Source organism: Carassius carassius, chromosome 10 (genome assembly GCF_963082965.1).
Source record: "Carassius carassius chromosome 10, fCarCar2.1, whole genome shotgun sequence".
NCBI classification, from domain to species: Eukaryota; Metazoa; Chordata; class Actinopteri; order Cypriniformes; family Cyprinidae; genus Carassius; species Carassius carassius.
In genome coordinates, this window is record NC_081764.1 from 27,576,038 (window position 1) to 27,596,283 (window position 20,246).

General features: G+C 39.1%; 2 protein-coding genes across 3 annotated transcripts in view; both read left to right on the forward strand.

Moving 5' to 3' along the window:
• The window catches only part of LOC132152049 (bone morphogenetic protein receptor type-2-like), a 33,557-nt gene extending 28,276 nt beyond the window's left edge, over positions 1-5,281 (forward strand). The window contains exon 13 of one of the 2 annotated variants that reach the window (XM_059560699.1): positions 3,340-5,281. In XM_059560699.1, the coding sequence (XP_059416682.1) occupies positions 3,340-3,596 (257 nt within the window). In that variant the 3' untranslated portion in view covers positions 3,597-5,281. Of the gene's footprint in view, positions 1-3,336 lie in introns of both variants that reach the window. The other variant, XM_059560698.1, reaches the window with a different exon arrangement.
• A 687-nt stretch (positions 5,282-5,968) lies between these two features.
• LOC132152054 (dedicator of cytokinesis protein 9-like) overlaps positions 5,969-20,246 on the forward strand; it is a 122,555-nt gene continuing 108,277 nt past the window's right edge. The window contains exon 1 of the mRNA XM_059560703.1: positions 5,969-6,434. Within this exon, the coding sequence (XP_059416686.1) occupies positions 6,318-6,434 (117 nt within the window). The 5' untranslated portion in view covers positions 5,969-6,317. The remainder of the gene's footprint in view (positions 6,435-20,246) is intronic.

Genomic DNA, 20,246 nt, shown 5'->3' on the forward strand with positions numbered 1-20,246 from the left:
GCTAATGAGCTTAAACTTATTTTTTGTACACAGTGCCGCGAACTGTCAATCACTCCTGTACGCGTGCATCACTGTCCTCCTCGCAGCTGCAGCAACGTGCGCTCTCTTCATCAAGCTTTAAAACAAAAAGGGGACAAAAAGGTTGTATTGTCTTTGTGCATATAGATTCGGCCCACTTAAAGCACAGCACACATACTGATATATTACAAATGTTTATTTCTTTTAATTTTGATGATTATAACTGACAACTTAGGAAAATCCCAAATTCAGTATCTCAGAAAAGTAGAATATAACTTAAGACCAATACCAAGAAAGGATATTTAGAAATCTTGGCCAACTAAAAAGTATAAAAATGAAAAGTATGAGCATGTACAGCACTCAATACTTAGTTGGGGCTCCTTTTGCCTGAATTACTGCAGCAATGCGGCATGGCATGGAGTCGATCAGTCTGTGGCACTGCTCAGGTGTTATGAGAGCCCAGGTTGCTCTGATAGTGGCCTTCAGCTCTTCTGCATTCTTGGGTCTGGCATATCATATCTTCCTCTTCACAATACCCCACAGATTTTCTTTCGGGTTAAGGTCAGGTGAGTTTTCTGGCCAATTAAGAACAGGGATACCATGGCCCTTAAACCAGGTACTGGAAGCTTTGGTACTGTGTGCAGGTGCCAAGTCCTGTTGGAAAATGAAATCTGCATCTCCATAAAGTTGGTCAGCAGCAGGAAGCATAAAGTGCTCTAAAACTTCCTGGTATACGGCTGTGTTGACCTTGGACCTCAGAAAACACAGTGGACCAATACCAGCAGATGACATGGTACCCCAAACCATCACTGACTGTGGAAACTACACACTGGACCTCAATCAACGTGGATTGTGTGCCTCTCCTCTCTTCCTCCAGACTCTGGGACCCTGATTTCCAAAGGAAATGCAAAATTTACTTTCATCAGAAAACATAACTTTGGACCATTTAGAAATAGTCCAGTCCTTTTTGAAGCAAGATGCTTCTGTTGGTCCACTGTTGTTCAAGAGTGGCTTGACACAAGGAATACGACAGCTGAAACCCATGTCTTGCATACGTCTGTGCAAAGCGGTTCTTGAAGCACTGACTCCAGCTGCAGTGCACTCTTTGTGAATCTCCCCCACATTTTTGAATTGGTTTTGTTTCACAATCCTCTCCAGGGTGCGGTTATCCCTATTGCTTGTACTTTTTTTTCTACCACATCATTTCCTCCCTTCGCCTCTCTATTAATGTGCTTTGACACAGAGCTCTGTGAACAGCCAGCCTCTTTTGCAATGACCTTTTGTGTCTTGCCCTCCTTTTGTAAGGTGCCAATGGCCGTCTTTTGGACAACTGTCAAGTCAGCAGTCTTTCCCATGATTGTGTAGCCTACAGAACTAGACTGAGAGACCATTTAAAGGCTTTGCAGGTAAGGGGCGGAGTCCGGCGGCCGCACGCGCTCCCCTCTTCGGTCCGGGGCGCGAGGGGTGGCGGCTTCTTCTAACGGGCGCATCCTTCTCGTCGCTTGCAGGGGATGGGCGGCCCAGCATCCTGGCCCGTCGGCCGTGTAAACGGGTGCGGTTCTCGTCCGGACCGCAGGTCCGGCAGCTCACGTCTCTAGTGACGCGGGAGTCCCTCAACGCACCCTTCCTGGACCCATGAGGACACCAGTGTGCATGCACGGGGAAGAGGACGGTCTCACGAGGAGAGGCGCATTGGGCTTTTAAACAGCGGCGGTGATGAGGCTCCATTTCCTCCAGGTGTGCCCCATCACACGCCGCCATCCCTGGCTCATCCAGCGCCCCTCCTCTCATACACCCACTCCTGTCGGGAGCCTGGTGAAGGGCGGCGATTTAGGACGGGGTGCAGATGATAACCAGGGAGGAGGCAGCTGACTCGTCACATTATATATATATATTTGTGTATTTATATATACATGTAAATATACACAGTGGGCATAAATATCATGTAAACACTAACTTATTAACATTAACTTATTAAAACATTCACTTATTTTGGATACGATTAATCACGATTAATCAGTTTGACAGTCTTAGAAGTCTCGCACATTCACAGACAATAGCTTACTTCCATGTTGCAAAATAAGATAATAGATTTTTGGGTTAAGATACTGCTTATGTTTTTCTTCTGTGCTAATTTCTAAAGAAAATTCAAAATTTCTGTTTAAAGAGTAACTAAACCCTAAACCAACTTTTTTTAGTTAATGATCTATAAGAATGGTGCTTTATTAGTGCTGTTCATTGATTCAAGTAACTTTTTTGGGATTTGAGTATAAAGTGTTATAATTCTACAATATATGGTGTAAAAACGTCTGAGTGCTGCCCTCTTCAGGTTGAACGGTGGCTACTGCAGTTGATTTTTCCTATTGGATGTTGTGGTGGCAAGTGACATAAGCGGTGGCAGGTGACGTAAGCAGTTTCCAGCTCACCACGCCCCTTGGTACGAGCTACCACGCCCTTGCCCTTGGCAGTATAAAACCATCTTGTTCCGTCAAAATCACTCTAGTGAGCTTAGTTAGTGAGTCAGGAGTTGGAATTGCGAGTATTGAAAACGACCAGGATAGACTATTATAGCATCTATTTAGCATAGCAATTATATAGTTATTTAGATCTTCAAGTTAGTGTAGATTTATCTGTATTTATGAGGTGTGTTGCTGGTTGCGACAGCACTGCTGGACTGGATAGTTTACCAGCAGACTTTAAAATTAGGCGCCAGTGGTTGCATGCACTTGGCCTGGAAGACCGCAAGTTCCCGCCTAGAGCTGGAGTGTGCAAACTGCGTTTTACATGGGATTACTTCTCCAACGCAATGGAGGTGGAAATGGGCTTCTCCACACCGATCGTGCTGAAAAGCGACGCAGTGTGGGAGTTAAAACCGCAGTTTGAGCCAGCTGCTCGAATTGATATGAACAGACACCTCGACACCCTCCACTTCAGGTGAAGGTGGGGGAGAAAAGTCCTCTACTCCAAATGAACGCACTCTCCATTTTAGCGACTCTGACAGCAGCTGTCAATCAATCCGTCACTGCGGGTCTCCGGTTCACGCCGCACTCGCTCAGCCCCGACCTCGGTTCGTCCCCACTATCTCCGCTGTGATCTGCCCACTTTTCAGCATTTTTCAAATATTGCCAGTGGGTGGAGTCAGGCTCTGACCAGGGGTTTAGTTACCCTTTAAGAGCTCTGTAGATTGTTTGTAAAACTATTCAGTTTTGTAACAATTTACACATAGATCCAATTTTATGATGCTTCAGGAATGAGGCCTATTGTTTTACATTTTAAAATTACATGTGATAATTTTGTAATTTTTTGGCTTACCAACAGGAGGCAAGTCTGCTGACGACATGACAGAGGGATCAGGAGATAAAATCAAGAAGCGAGTAAAGACGCCTTACGCTCTGAAGAAGTGGCGTCCTGCCAGCTGGGTTATCACCACGGATACACTGGATGCTGAAGTCAACAACAACAGACGTCATGGAGGGCCCGGTCAGGCCGGTACCAGCAGACCTAAATCAGCCTCTGCCGTATATCTAGGTAGTCGTGGAGGATATCGCTTCTCAGATCCCAGTGACTGTGACTTCTGAATTTTTTTTACCTTACTTTGATCTTGAATTTTTTTTATCAAGCTCTATAGCTCTAAAAAGTCTGAAGGCTGTGGAGACAAGTGTAGATTGAACCATACAAATGTCTTCAATTTAACCCCAATTGTAAGCACAGTAAGTGTCTTAGTGGATTTACATTGAAAAGAGCTATGCAGCCATCTTTTAGTTAAATTTTTGTATGTTTTTTACTTTTTTTAAGTAAGCCGCTTTTCGGTTGCACTTTTTGCTTTTGCTTGAAGTTAATTATTTTGACCATTCGAAATGGTCCCTAATATTTAACCAGTGTAAATGTAGTTAATTATCACATTCCCAAATTCCTTAAATTTATATAATCAATATTAATTCTTAGAAACATTTAATCTCTAAAATATTTAATTGCTCTTTGAGAGTGTAACATTTTTAAAATTATATATATATATATAAAAAAAACCTTGAACTTATGATAAGATTATAGGGTAACTCATTAACAATAGTTTTAATCATTTAATTTGTTAGGTTACAAAGCTTTCATTTTTGCCCATGCATGTCTGCAAAATATGTTTACATTCTCTAATATTTTCCCAAGCACAGTTTCCTGCAGCTTTGAGATTTATGAGACATTGTTCACAGCATCTGATATTATAATAAGTGCTGTTGTATGTGCAAAATAACAGCAGGCTTCCCTTTCTGAGTTCTGAAAGAAGCCAACAGACTATAAAAAAAACAAAAAAACTACATATACTACATAAACACATTTCACTGTGGTGGCACTATATATCATTCAGCATCAGACATTCAAAATAATATTTAGAAATGGTGTGACTCTACAAAGACCAAGGCATCTAATCAGATGCAGGAGTTACACTTCTCGCTTTCTGGATAAGCTTTACTCACAAGACAAATCTGCACTCGGTCTGGTATACTGACTGTTCTGGATCCTGTTAAACTGTCTAATGATGCTTTGGACCTACTTGTTATTTACTGTACTTATTTTTCTATGTGTGAGTGAGTGTGCATGCATGCACAAGATCAGTTCTCTGTGTGTTTGTTCCTGTGGCTTTGTGTCTTGTCTTTAGTCGTGTGAATGGTTTTTGTGCTACATGTTTGTATCTATTCCTATAGGGATGTGCATCTTCATATGCACTTACCTGTTCCAATCATTTGATGAACAAGCAGTCAACAAAGGGCAAAGGTTTAATCAGTTAGAAACCTGAGAAAAGTCTTTTTTTAAAGCACAGCACACAACATCAGCATTTTATGCTATGCACAAAGACATGAAGCAAGCAGGTCTGGTTTGAAATCAAACCTTCTTGTGTTACTAAATTGCTCTGGCATGTCAGTGATAATGAATAGGATGCTGTTATTAATATCATATAAACAGAGTCCCATATTGTCCTTACCTGAACTGACTGTTGCATGCCTTGAATGCATCTTAAAGAGCACAAGATACTTTTGGCTGTGACCCTAGTGTGTTTATGCACACGCATGTGTGTGTGTGTCTCTATGCATGTATGTGTGAATGAGTGTTTGTATGATGTTATTCTCCTGTTAACACAATCGTTGTAATCATAGTGACGTGATCAATCGTTTTATTACCCCTTGCTGAGACATTTTGAAAATTGTGATTTGCATAAGAATGTGCAGACTGTAAAAGTGTATTGTTTAAATTAAATAATGCTTTGCATTTGCATAGTCTCAGTTTATTCACAGTGTGATGAAATACTTCATTCATCAGCATTTGGAACTGCATTATGAGAGAATCACCACTAGTCGGCGCACTAAACATGTTATTCTAACCTTGACCAGCATGCAATTTTATTAAAGCAATTTTTGTTTTGTTTTTTACCAGAAGACTTAAGTAAAATTTAAAGTGTAACATCACATATTGCAGTTTATTTATCTGCAACAACTGGTGAAACTTTATGAAACCTGCATACATGTTTTCATTATATTTTATAATACTATAAAATAATATAATTAATAATTGATAATAGTTAATAATTGAACCCAGAGATTATGGATACATCTTTACTATATTGACTGAACAATTAAGACTAATGCATGTGGATATGATAGTGTTTTAATGCATTATGTCCATAAAAGTAAGTAAATAGCGTATTATAAACATTTATCATGTGGTTAATTAAAAATACTTTATATTTTATTGTGCATAGCATCATAGAACTTGTTCGTGTTGTCTATCATTTCCCTGTTGTTTTGCTGTTCAACAAAACGTTTTAAATAATGTTTTAAATTGCATAATAGCGCTTCAACAGAACAAATAATAACACGCGTCAGTTCAATATGACGTGCTTTTACACTGGAAGCAATTTACCTCCTTGGCTCTGCTGAGTTTCTGAGGGAGGCGTTGGTGCTCGCGCGGGAGCTTCATCACGCACTGACACGCGCTGGCGGCGCGAAACTGGCACGGAGACGACATACCGGGGAACCGTCGCTCACTAAGTGCAACAGCGCTACAGGAACGCGTTATACTTCTCAGCTTCCATCCGACGCTGCGAAAACAAGCACAGAAGTATGTAGCTTGGAAGAGGACAGATGACCTGTCAATCTCCATGGTGTCGTTTACTGTGGGAACTGGGAATGCGTCAACTTTCAGCGTTGGGAAGGAAAGGTCCCAACTGAGGACTTCCTCTCAGGACTGCGTGAATTTATCTCCATAGACATGTTTTCATAGACTTCGTCTTTTAAAACAAGCAAGGTGCGATGGCCTCTTCGGTTCAGCCCGAGACACGAAAGTTCACGCGCGGTCTGGGTAAGCCAGGAACCGCCGCAGAGTTACGGCAGAGCGTCTCTGAGGTGGTGCGCACTTCTGTACTGGTGGTGAGTGAAGTACATCCTAAAAGTTTGCGTTTGGTTCAAGTCCCACTTTAATTGTCGTAGTGCTTTTCTATTACAGCCGCTGTAATTTATTCACATAATGACCTAAATAAGAAATATAGGACATGGCTATTAACGTGCTCAGATGGGAGCTTCAAAAAGAAAGGTAAAAACAGGGCATCAGATAATGTCAGTGAGGGCTCAAATGTTTTACGACTCATAATTTGGGCACCTGCCACCTGTGATATCATTGCCACCATTATCTTTTTTTTTTTTCAACCATACCTCTTTAAAATAGTTTTGCATCAATGTCTTGTCATTTAATTGTGATTGTATTGGACTGGGGAAGAAATGGAAAAAGCTTCTGAAAGGATTCAGCTGTGCTCTAAGCTGAAATGATTATAGCAGCCTTACTTAACAGTTGACATGACATTACTTCATCTTTCAGAACAGCAGAAGGAGGCTGCTGTCTCTTTATTCATTACCTGTTATGTAAAAAAGGAAAGTTCCATCTGGAACTAATAGGCTACAGCTATGATCGAGCTGTCTGATTCCACCATAAGTCAGATGTTGCCTTACTAAAGTAACACTTGAATGCACACAGGAACACCATTTAAATTTCAAGGAATTTTGTGCACTCAAATGAATAATTCACCCAAAAATTCACATTTTACTTTTGTTTCTCTGTGAAGCAAACAAGAGCAATTAAGTTCAATGTTGATGCTCTTATTTTTCCATAAAGTTAAAGCTGAATAGAAACAGTTCCAAAATGATAAATATATACATATATATACACTACTGTTCAAAAGTATAATGACTTATACTGTTTATTTATGCGTTGCGTTGCATAAACATAAAACCATGTCGCAATTGTGATCTGAGAAATGACAAACAAAAGCGCTACTCTACACTGCTTAAAACTCGCATTTGAATCATCATTGGCAAATCCTTTACATATGTAAACATACATACAGACTGTGACTGTGAACAGCCAGCATTATAGTCTTCTCTCCCAGGATCAGCAAACAGTTCTCCATAAAATGTGCTGCACACATCTGAATATTTGGGTTGAATTGTTCTGGAATAGTGTTGCAAATACAACTTAACCACTGATTTCTAGTTGTGTCCTCTTTTGGAAGAACAAAAAAAGTAGTTTCACTTTAACAACGGAACAGCATCTCCACTACATGGTGCCAATGGCAACAGCCAGAAAAAAAGTTACACCTTCTTTCTTTGCGTGAACATTTGGGCGGTGTTATGCAAATCTTTCCACATCGTGATGTAGACATGTGGTGGCGTGTTTGAACGAGGCGTTTTAGGAGGGCGTGGACGAGTCTTAACTTTTATAAGGAAAATCTCTTTGGGTTTGAAACTTTAGTCTTTGCAACTTTAGGGATCTTATCTATTCATGAACAGCTTGTAACACTCCAAAGAGAAAGGAAATCCTGAAATCGCACCATATGACCCCTTTAAAGGGTTAGTTCACCCAAAAATAAAAATTAAGCCATAAATTACTCACCCTGAAGTCATCCTAGGTGTATATGACTTTCTTCTTTCAGAGGAATCCAGTTGTAGTTGTTTTAAAAATAGTCTCTGATCTTTCAAGCTGTTTAATGCCACTCAGCGGGTGTTGCACTGCATCAGTCCTTGAGAATTTTAATAAAAAGCACATCCATTAAAACTTGCGCTCACAGTTCTTGGAGGATGACGTATGAGGTAAGTTTTGTGCATGCGCCGCTCAGAAGTGACGCATGCGGAAACGCAGCGGAGAGTTTAAAATGATACAACGGTCACTAATTAGGAGTACAAAACGAGGATTTGTAAAGAAGAATGTCAGAGGATTTTGATATAAGCCAAGAGTAGACTGGTTTTCCTTTGCTAAAGTAAGGAAGACTTGCTTCCTCTGCTCATGGTAACAAAAGTTAGTTTTCACGAGACTCACCGGCGCATGCGCAACGCTGACCTCATATGTCATTCCCCTGGAATTGCTTCCATTTTACAACAGTGAGCGCAAGCTAGATTAAATTGATTACTACGTTTTGAATTTTGATATTTTTATTTTGAATTTTGACATTGATTCGCTACAGGAGGCCTTTGTTCACCCCCCCGGAGACGTGTGAGACACTTATTTTTAATGGATGCGCTTTTTATTAAACTTCAATAGGACCGATGCATCATTATGTGAGTGGCATCAAACAGCTTAAAAAGATCAAATTTTTTTTTAAAATAACTCAGACTGGATTCGTATGAAAGAAGAAAGTCATATACACCTAGGATGACTTCAAGGTGAGTAATTTTTTAGCTAATTTTCATTTTTGGGTGAACTAACCCTTTGAGGATCATGTGATGCTGAAGTAAGTTAAAAAAAAAATATTAATATTTTTTAATATTAATATTTTACTGGAGTTCAAATTAATGAAGCTTTACTGAACATTAATTTGCCATTAAAGTACCTCATATAACTATATTACTATATTCTATGTTATTTGAGACCTCGATAGAATAAATCTACTTGAGCTTTTGCTTATATTTTTGTGTGCTGATGTTTGGTACTATGCTGGTCCTCACATTGAAATTTTTTTAGTAAGCCATGACTGAATTAGTTACTCACTGAAAATATTTACCTGTGGCATAAATCTAATTTGCTGTTGCAGGTGTGAAAAACAGCCTAAGTTATAAGTTGTTGTATGACTTCAGACGACTTGGAATATTGCCTAGCCCATGAGTTGGATGGACTACTTTTATAATACTTTTTTATGGTAGTTTTTGTCCATTTTAGACCTTGACAGCCAAGTCCCTATTCAGTTTCATTGTATAGAAGAGAGCAGGTTGGATTCTTCAGGATATTTTTGCATGTTTTTCACAAAAGAAGTCATACAGGTTTGGAATGACATGAGAATGAGTAAATTATGACAGAGTTTTCCTTTTTTGATGATGAGCTATTGCTTTAAAGTGATGCTGAATTGTTTTAATTTTAGTGGTTTTTCTTGGCCTTTTGAAAAAAAATTTGTTGTACCATCACTAATAAAAATTTGGAGGTTACATGCTTAATCTGTCACCATTATGACTATTATTAGCAAGGCATGAAGCCCAAGGGTTACACCAGAGGAACTCCTTCAATTGTACATTAAAATGCTGTTATATCTACTTCCGCAGTAAATAAACTCTCTATGTAGCCATGTCCTGCTACTGGAAGACAGAGTGGCAGTTCCCTAGATTTGTGGGTTTACCCACAAGGTTTTAAATCAGACCAGTGTTTTTCTGTCCAGCTAGTGTTACCGTGGTTACTTATGGTTCAGTGATTAGACTTTGGATTTACCCTTTTGACATCAATTAAGTTTGTCTTTGTGACTTAGTGCTGTACATTTTAATGACATCTTTGATTATCACCCATGTTTAAAGACAGAAAATAAATAGATGGTGTACAAACATTTAATACACACACACACATAGTTTCTTGGGTCAGTGGCTCCTAATTTGTTTTCACATATTTCATCTCTCAATCCAAAGAACATGCTTCGTGGCATATTTTTCTGGTGTCTTTCTGATCCTTTTTTCCTTGCTTTCTCGTTCAAGTGAAAACCCATCTGATCATTATTCCTAATATGTCACTCAAACAACTTTAGAGAGGATTCATGGGAAATCAGGCCGTAAAATTAAATCCAAAAGGATTTGTCTCCTCTGATGTTCACAGGTCACTTGATCAAACAGATCTGCACAGAAGAGGCCTGGAATGGTTTTAATTTGAACATTCAAAGAGCACATTTTTATACAGGCACAAATGCATAACTATAATCATATTCACAATGGCATGATGCTAAATTTGTCTTTCTTAATCTAAGTTACTCAAATACATAAAAAACATACAAACCCGATTCCAAAAAAGTTGGGACACTGTACAAACTGTGAATAAAAACAGAATGCAATGTGGTGAAAGTTTCAAATTTTATTCAGAATAAAACATAGATGACATATCAAATGTTTAAACTGAGAAAATTTATAATTTTAAGGGAAAAAGAAGTTGATTTAAAAATTTCATGGCATCAACACATCTCAAAAAAGTTGGGACAAGGCCATGTTTACCACTGTGTGGCATCCCCTCTTCTTTTTATAACAGTCTGCAAACATCTGGGCACTGAGGAGACAAGTTGCTCAAGTTTAGGAATAGGAATGTTCTCCCATTCTTATCTAATACAGGCTTCTAGTTGCTCAACTGTGTTAGGTCTTCTTTGTCACATCTTCCTCTTTATGATGCACCAAATGTTTTTTATGGGTAAAAGATCTGGACTGCAGGCTGGCCATTTCAGTCAATGTCAATGTCAATGTCACCTTTATTTATATAGCGCTTTAAACAAAATACATTGCGTCAAAGCAACTGAACAACATTCATTAGGAAAACAGTGTCAATAATGCAAAAATGATAGTTAAAGGCAGTTCATCATTGGATTCAGTGATGTCATCTCTGTTCAGTTAAATAGTGTCTGTGCATTTATTTGCAATCAAGTCAATGATATCGCTGTAGATGAAGTGTCCCCAACTAAGCAAGCCAGAGGCGACAGCGGCAAGGAACCGAAACTCCATCGGTGACAGAATGGAGAAAAAAACCTTGGGAGAAACCAGGCTCAGTTGGGGGGCCAGTTCTCCTCTGACCAGACGAAACCAGTAGTTCAATTCCAGGCTGCAGCAAAGTCAGATTGTGCAGAAGAATCATCTGTTTCCTGTGGTCTTGTCCTGGTGCTCCTCTGAGACAAGGTCTTTACAGGGGATCTGTATCTGGGGCTCTAGTTGTCCTGGTCTCCTCTGTCTTTCAGGGATGTAGAGGTCCTTTCTAGGTGCTGATCCACCATCTGGTCTGGATACGTACTGGATCCGGGTGACTGCAGTGACCCTCTGATCTGGACACAGACTGGATCTGGTGGCCACGGTGACCTCGGAACAAGAGAGAAACAGACAAATATTAGCGTAGATGCCATTCTTCTAATGATGTAGCAAGTACATAGGTTGTTATTGGAAGTGTTTCCGGTTCCGGTTTACCTAATTAATGCAGCCTAAAAATCCTTTAACGGATTTGGATAATAAAAGCATATTAGTATGTTATGTGTATGCCAGGTTAAAGAGATGGGTCTTTAATCTAGATTTAAACTGCAAGAGTGTGTACCCGGATCCTTCTTCTATGCAGCCATTATGTTATAATTGGTGCAGTATGTGGTCTGACATTGTCATGTTGGAAAATTCAAGGTCTTCTCTGAAAGATCATGCTTCTGGATCATGTTTAGATATGGCTTCTTTTTTGACCTATAGAGTTTTCAGCCGGCAACGGCGAATGGCACGGTGGATTGTGTTCATCGACAATGTTTTCTGGAAGTATTCCTGAGCCCATGTTGTGATTTCCATTACAGTAACATTCCTGTATGTGATGCAGTGCCGTCCAAGGGCCTGAAGATCACGGGCATCCAGTATGGTTTTCCGGCCTTGACCCTTACGCACAGAGATTGTTCCAGATTCTCTGAATCTTTGGATGATATTATGCACTATAGATGATGATAACTTCAAACTCTTTGCAATTTTTCTCTGAGAAACTCCTTTCTGATATTGCTCCACTATTTTTCGCCGTAGCATTGGGGGAATTGGTGATCCTCTGCCCTTGACTTCTGAGAGACACTGCCACTCTAAGAGGCTCTTTTTATACCCAGTCATGTTGCCAGTTGACCTAATAAGTTGTAAATTGGTCCTCCAGCTGTTCCTTATATGTACATTTAACTTTTCCGGCCTCTTATTGCTACCTGTCCCAACTTTTTTGGAATGTGTAGCTCTCATGAGATCCAAAATGGGCCAATATTTTGCATGACATTTCAAAATGTCTCACTTTCAACATTTGATATGTTATCTATATTCTATTGTGAATAAAATATAAGTTTATGAGATTTGTAAATTATTCCATTCCTTTTTTACTCACAATTTGTACAGTGTCCCAACTTTTTTGGAATCGGGTTTGTATGTTGCAACAGACAGTGCACCACTTCAATGTTTTTTATTTCTGAATTCAAATGTATTTTTTGGGAGGTTGTGAAGTAAAAATTGTCAGGAGATACAACCTTCCAGATATAATATGATAAAAAAAAAACATTAAAAAGTTTGGGGTCTGTAATTATTATTATTTTTTTTAAATAACTCTCTTATGTTTACATTTTTTGATATTATCAGAGTGGAAAAAGTGTGCTGCTTAATGTTTTTGTAAAAATTTTGATACAATTAATAAAAAAGTTTAAAAGAACAGGATTTATTTGAAATTGACATTTTTTGTAATAATGTAAATGTCTTAACTGTCACTCTTGATCAATTTAATGCATCTCTCCAGAATAAAAGTATTATACTGAGCTCATACTTTTGAATGCTAGTGTAGTTTGGCTTAATCATTTATTACAATTTCTCAGGAAAAAAATAAAATAAAATAAATCTCTGTAATTGCTTATTAATTTTTGAAAATATTTTATTCCTATGATTTTTCCTTTTCTTTATCATGGATGCTTATATGTCACTGACTGTCCTACAAACACATACTCACACTATACAGATTAAAGAGATGAGGGTGAGTAATTAATGACAGAAGTTTAATTTTTGGGTGAACTATTCCTTTAATTATCCCTTTAATTCAAAGCTTCAGAGACTGATTAGTTCTTACAAGCTCATATATATATACACTTACTCAAACCCTGTTGTAAAAAGCATGACATGTCCGGTCCCACGATAGGTTTTTGGTTTTCACACAATAGGTTTTGATGATAGATTGTGTGACCGATCACTCCTTATTTCCTTTGTTCACTGTAGCTGTTGTGAGATCAGCTAAATGATGATAGGCGTAGGCCTACAGGGGCATGAATGAACATTTGGATCAATATGAGTGTTACGTTTTAAATAATGGCCTACGTCCTCCTCCGACATACGTTTCAGTAAGCTAGTGCAGTTCATTCACAGTGGCAATCACATAGCTGTCCGTGTCTATATCTTTCATGATGTTTGTGTATGTGTATGCATCTGTGTCCTGTAACACATATCAAAGGCCCTGCTCGTGGTGTCTGTTACCCTCCCAGATGGACTGCTACTGGCCCTGCTTGTGGACAGCATACGTTAGATTGAACTCTCATTATTACAGATCAAGTTACTGAATAATCACCAATAGGAGAGTAAATTGTAATTTATTGTCACGAAAAGTACTGTATCGTATTTTGTATTTTACTTAGAATCTGAGGTCCATTTAATACTATGTGGTCTGTAACAATGCTATAACAGTGAAATACTTTTCACTTGCTGTTTAATTGAGAATTTTAATTCTAAATGTGTGTAAAATGTAGGTGCCTGGGCTCATTAGTGCATTTGTGGCTTTGTAACTGATGTGTGTGTGTGTGTGTAGGGAGCAGGTGAGGCCTGCTGACTGGATATCCACTGCCATTTATTATGGATGAAAGCAGCTTGGGTGTCTGTTCTATTTTTAAACGCACTTTGTCCTGTGGGATTGTTAAAGGACACTGAGAATCCAGCAGTCACGTGATCTACACATTGCCAGGATTGTATGAATGCTGAGCTGAAAGTCATAGAATGCTGAGTAATGGGAAGTTAGATTGCATTTTTAGACACTGGCTGTTCTGGAATGCAATACATTTATAAAGAAGCTCTTTTGTTAGTGTTGTGATATAACAATTGTACCAAACTGCTTAGGTTTAAATGAATAGTTCACTCAAAAATTATTTTTTTTAAAAGAAAAGAACTTTGCTAAACAATGGCAGTTAAAGAAGATGAATGCTGTCAAGCTTCAATAATTGAAAATAAGCATCCTTAAAGTATAATAAAAGCATGTAGTCCCTTTGTGGGAGGAACACACCAAAATTTAAGCCATCAAGTTAGCTAAATGATAATCAGCCATAATTTTCAAATCTCATTTCATCATTGATGCTGAATGCTTTAGTTGAGTGTCTTATAACTGTGCGCAATCCAAATTTTAAGTTTCAGTCATTTATTAATTTGTTCACTTGTATTAATCATTTGTATCAATATAATTAAATACTTGAACAAATTACTTGTGGTCGTGGCCACGGTTTACCTAAATTAATACAAGGGATCAAATTATGACAATTTGGCCACAATTGAACTAAAACAAGGGAAAAAAATGAATAAAATATGTCCATTAATTAAAAAGTTGTGGGAACATATTCTTAATTCATGGCATGTTATTTGCAGGGCTTTTTAAGCTCTGTTCCTTTAAACCAGGGATGCAACGATACCATTTTTTCGGGACCGATCTGATCCAATACCAATATTTCTGAGTATCTGCCGAAACTGATCCAATCCGATACCAGCGCAGTTTTTTTTTTAAATTCAGAATTTCTATACTTCTCTGTGTTGACCTGATCATCACTCTTTTACATGTTAAACACAATCTACTACATATACACAACTTAATTTTAATGAAAAATAACAAATGAAAAAATATATAATCATAATCTATGTCAAAAATACTATTATAAACTAGGTTAGTGGATAATTCAGCAGCAAAAGATACTCTAGATTCTAGAAAAATCACGGTTGCACAATAATTTAATAAAATCTAGTGAAATATTTTATTTACAAATAAAAGTGAATAAGTCTAAAATCTGATAAAATATACACATTGCTCTTTGTATTGTTGTAAAATACATTCATGAAAAAACATTTATATAGTAATCTATAAGACGTTTCTTTTATGTATAGCACAGTAATAAAGGCAGCAACATATCATGGATAGGACAGAACAAGAAAGACCAATTAATAATCTTTGCACAGAAAAGTATTATAATGATAAAGGCGCCAATATAGAGCGTCACGGATCCGCATCCTCTGCGCAGAATGATGAGCTTGAGATAACACGGATTTACAGTGTGCAGGCTGCGCAGTCATCCGAGTCCACATAGAACAGTTAGTACAACACACAAGATGCTCGGCTCGTGTTTTTCTTCAGTTCTCTCTTCACAGCAGTTAAGTCAGTGTACTGTTTGAGTAAACGAATTACTATGGGATATTGGTTTATTTTGACTTAGAGGGAGTGTTAGCCACGTTAAAAAATGTAAATAATTTAAGTAATTTGTGGATTAATGCTTACTGGAGATGCAAACCGGTTCAAACGAGTCAGTCCAATTTGGTGAACTGGTTCAACCGGTTCACTAAGAAGAACCGGTTAAATCAAACGATTCGTTCGCGAACCGTACATCACTAGTACAAAGGGAAGAGATATTTATATGTAATGTATTACATTTGTGCGTTAGTTTAATTAGCCTTTGCTTTGAACAATTTTAAACCAGTTTGATTGCTGAATGGAGGTTGACAGATGTAGTGGAAAGAACAGTTTATGTGAACTTGAATGCAATGACTTCAATATTAATCTGTACCTCACATGGAACTATGTAACAGCTTCAGAACACTTGAAATATGTCCACGAAAATGTTTTGGTGCTTTATAATGTTTTTGTGCCTTTCGTGGGGGGGTCAACAATAACACACAGAATAGTATACGCACAATATCGGATTTGGATTGGTCTCTTCTGACTAGAGCTGCAACTAACGATTATTTTTTCTGTCGACTAATCTAATGATTATTTTTTTCGATTAGTCGACTACTCTAACGATTATTTTTATTACAATAAATAATCTAATGTTCTTTTTTTGATTAGCTAATGAATCCTTTGGATAACTTTACAAAAAAATAAAAGTATAACTTCTAATATAATATTTCAACTAGGGATGGGCGTTTTCCACAAAAATCAGATTCGAATATTTGAGCTCACAAAAAACGAATATTCGAATATTCGTTTATTTAAATTAAGTTTAATGAGTCAGACGTTATTTTTCAGCAACATTTGTTTTCGTCATTTTGAACAAGCTTACAATAAGCTTGAACATTACACATCGTGTTTTGTAGCTGAAAACCTTTAACAATGCGTGCAAACAAACAAAAGTACAGATTAAAAGCAAAAAAAAAAAAAAGTGAACAAAGAAAAAACGTAAAGCAGCCTGCAGCAATTAGGCTATTGTACAGAATGTAGCTTACACTTAACTTTTAAACTGTCAGCAAATCTTTTTTGCTTTTTTTCTATTGTTTCAAATGTTCTTGTTAAGAAATACGGGCATGTAAACATGATCGGAGGAAAGTCGGCTCCTTAGTCTGTTAACAATAAGGCCAGCCGCGGAGAAAACACGCTCTGACGGCACAGACGTTGGCGGGACTCACAAATAACGGTGTGCTAAGCGAATACGTTTTGTGAAGCGCTTCGTGTTTTCGTTTCACCACTGAATGGGATCCTCATCTGGTGGAATACATGGCTCCAGCAAGAACTGTTCCCACTCGTCTCGGCTGGACTCTCTGTAATCATCGCTGGAGAACTGGCTCTGCCTTTTCCGACGAGTGGGCATTGCATCTTCTTCATCGTTGGTGACGCCGGCTGCATCCGCACCACTCGCATCAAGGGAAATGATCCGATAATGTTCAAAAAAGTTTTTTTTTTCTTACTTCTCTCATGTTTTCATCGAGAAACCTGAGATGTTTGTGCCGAGGGTCTAGGACAGACGCGAGAAGAGTAGTTTTCACTGCATTCTCCAAGTTAGCTGTGTTTATTCGTTGCTTGAGAGATGCTGCAACAATGTTCTTGAATTCGGTCACTTTCTGTGATTCTCCACGGCATATTTGAAGTAGAAGACCGCAGTTCTTAGGGGGCGTTCACATATCGCGTCTTTTGCATGCTTAAGTTCGTTATTTCCAATGTAGGCGCGCGGTATGCGCGCTCATAATGGAAGCGACGCGGTCGCGATGCGCACGCGGTGCGACGCGGCCCCGTTATTTCCAGGCGCGTCCGCACAGCATCGAGTTAAAAACATCTCAAGCTTTCAGAATGCCGCAAGCAAACCGCGGGTCATGTGACAAGAACTAAACATTCAGCTTCATCCTTTCCTGTAACAACGTTGAAAGCTCAGCCAAGATGAAGGAACAGCTGATCATAGCTGTATATGGATTGCCATTTTGAAATAAATTTAGTAGCAGAGCTACTGAAAGCGATTTTTTTTGTGCTGCAAATCCATTTATCCTTTGCTGAAATTTCCGCGTCTTCATGGAGAGAACGCGTCGCCTCAGGAGCGCTTCTGCCCGAGCGCTTTGGAAAGAAGGAGAAAGCGGAGCGCATAGCCTTTTCCCCGCCTTATTAGGCGCGATATGTGAAAGGCCCCTTAATCATTCATTAATTATTTTTTGCTTGCATACACCTTCAAATATGCCGTGGAGAATCACAGAAAGTGACCAAATTAGGTTTTATTGTGAACTTTTTTTTTTTTTTTTTTTTTGCGAAATTCGAATATCATTTTTATTTATAGAATAATTACAGCAGAACGAATATTTGAATGTTCGACTATCCGTGCACATCCCTAATTTCAACCTTTATTCATTTTCAACCAATGTGGTTAAAGTTTTTACAGTATACAAACAGAAGAGGGAAAGAAAATTATTTTACTATGGTAAATATGAGTTTACGATAGCGCTTATAATTAAACCACAGTAGCCACAAATTTACAGTTGTCTGAGACGTCATGAAATGTTCTTTAGAAACACAAACCATAAAATGTAGTCAGGGTTCTGCTATGGTTTAGCATGGTTTCCAGAGATCTGGAGCTGATTCTCGGTAGCTCGGTGGTCTGTGACTGTTGTCTCGCGGCGCGCTGTCTTTTAAGGGGCCGTTCACATATCGCGTCTTTTGCGCGCTCAAGTTCGTTATTTTCAATGTAGGCATGCGGTATGCGAGCTCATAATGGAAGCGACGCAGTAGCGATGCGCACGCGAAAACAGGCGCGTCCGCACCGCATCGAGTTAAAAAAACTTTTCAGAATGCCGCAAGCACACCGCGGGTCATGTGACAAGAACTAACCAATCAGTTTCATCCTTTCCTGTAACAACTTTGAAAGCTCAGCTAAGATGAAGGAACTGCTGATCATAGCTGTATATGGATTGCCATTTTGAAATAAATTTAGTAACAGAGCTACTGCAAGCGATTTTTTGTGCTGCAAATACATTTATCCTTTGCTGAAATTTCCGCGTGTTCATTGAGAGAGCACGTCATGGTTGTTTAGCAACGGCAGACATCCCAGGGGCGCAACTGCCCGAGTGCTTTGGAAAGAAGGATAAAGTGGTACGACTAGCGTTTACCACGCATTTTTAGGTGCAATATATGAACGGCCCCTAACGTGTGTTCGAAACCCACACCAACACAGACTTACTTTATTTTATCCTTACTTCAGCCGCTACGGGTGATAATACCAATAACTTGTAATCTTTACAAGAATATCAGAATCATGCAATGAGCAAGTCTGCGTTTATCAGACACTTAATAATATCACATTAGTTTGTACTTTTAGAAATCGCGGAATCTGCTGCGGTTGTTACATCACATCTGCAGCAGAGACCTGAACCAGGAAGTTGGTCACCAGATCACACAGTAACCAGTTAAACCATAACACCGGAGAGTTCCAGGATATTTTCCTCTGAGGTGCTTGTGCATCGCAGTTGTGCTGCCGTGGTACTGTCAGGGTTACTGAGGGAGAGGACCCAGATGCAGAATGAACAAGGGATGTTTATTGACAAACTAGACAGAGCACAAAAGGAGGGAGTGGCTTGAACAGTCCAGACAGTAGAGTAGGGCATACAACAGTGAAAGTCCAACAAGAGGGGATACTGGGGCAACGACCGGATAGCTGAGGGTGACCACTGGAAGAAGCATAGGCAGGCAGCAGCTAGGACCGCTGCTGAGAGTTGGCAAGACTAGACAGAATGTAGATGACCAGGCGAGACACAAAGGAGCAGAGAATTGCAGCTTGAAGATCACTTGCCAGAACCGAAAGGTGAGGGAACCAGTGATCAGGGAACCACAGACGGCCAGGCAGGGCTGGAGAGGGAGAACACAACAGAGAGAGACAACACATGACTGGACAAAACAACCAGCACACTAGACAACACAAACAATACAGGGAACAAGAAATTCCTTCCTAAAAACAGGGAAAAAAGTAAATAAGTAAAGTAAATAAATAAATAAATACCAAGAAACTAGGGGAAAACACAAATAAATAAAAGGTTAGGCCCTTACAGGTAAATGCTGAGGGAAACAAACTAAACTAGAGACTTGAATCTAGCAAAAGACTAGAAGGGTACTCATGGATAATAGGTGAAAATAAGCTTAAACTAAAAAGGAACTAAAAGAGAAGACCTAGGGGAAAAATAGCTCTTGGAGAACTCAACAGGAAAGTCCTAAAAGCATAAACTAGATTTTGACAAGAAAAACTTGAAACTGCAAACACACGTTAGGCAAACATGCAGCCAAAAACGAACCGGCAACTACAAGAGGAAAGAGAGCACAATAAGAAGCATACAGCGACATGAGGAACAGGTGACAACACTCTGACTAATGAGGACTAAACAAGGGGGCGTGAACCGGGAAAACAAGGAGGAGGGACAAGAGGAGCACGTGGCAGACACAAGAGACACAACCATGTGCTCAGGCACAAAATAAACAAAGACACATTGAACAAAGACAGTACAGACAAGGTTGTCAGGGCAGGATCCTGACAGTAACCCCCCTCCAAAGGACGCCTCCAGGCGTCCACTCTGGGTGGAGGAGTGAAAGGGGGCACAGGCATGGTAGGGGGCCAAGACGGTACTGACTGGGGGGCTGGATGGGATGAAAACCTTGGAAATCCAGACCTATCAGGGAAGACAGGGGGTGGGCTGGGAGGGGTGGAAAATGTTCCAGGG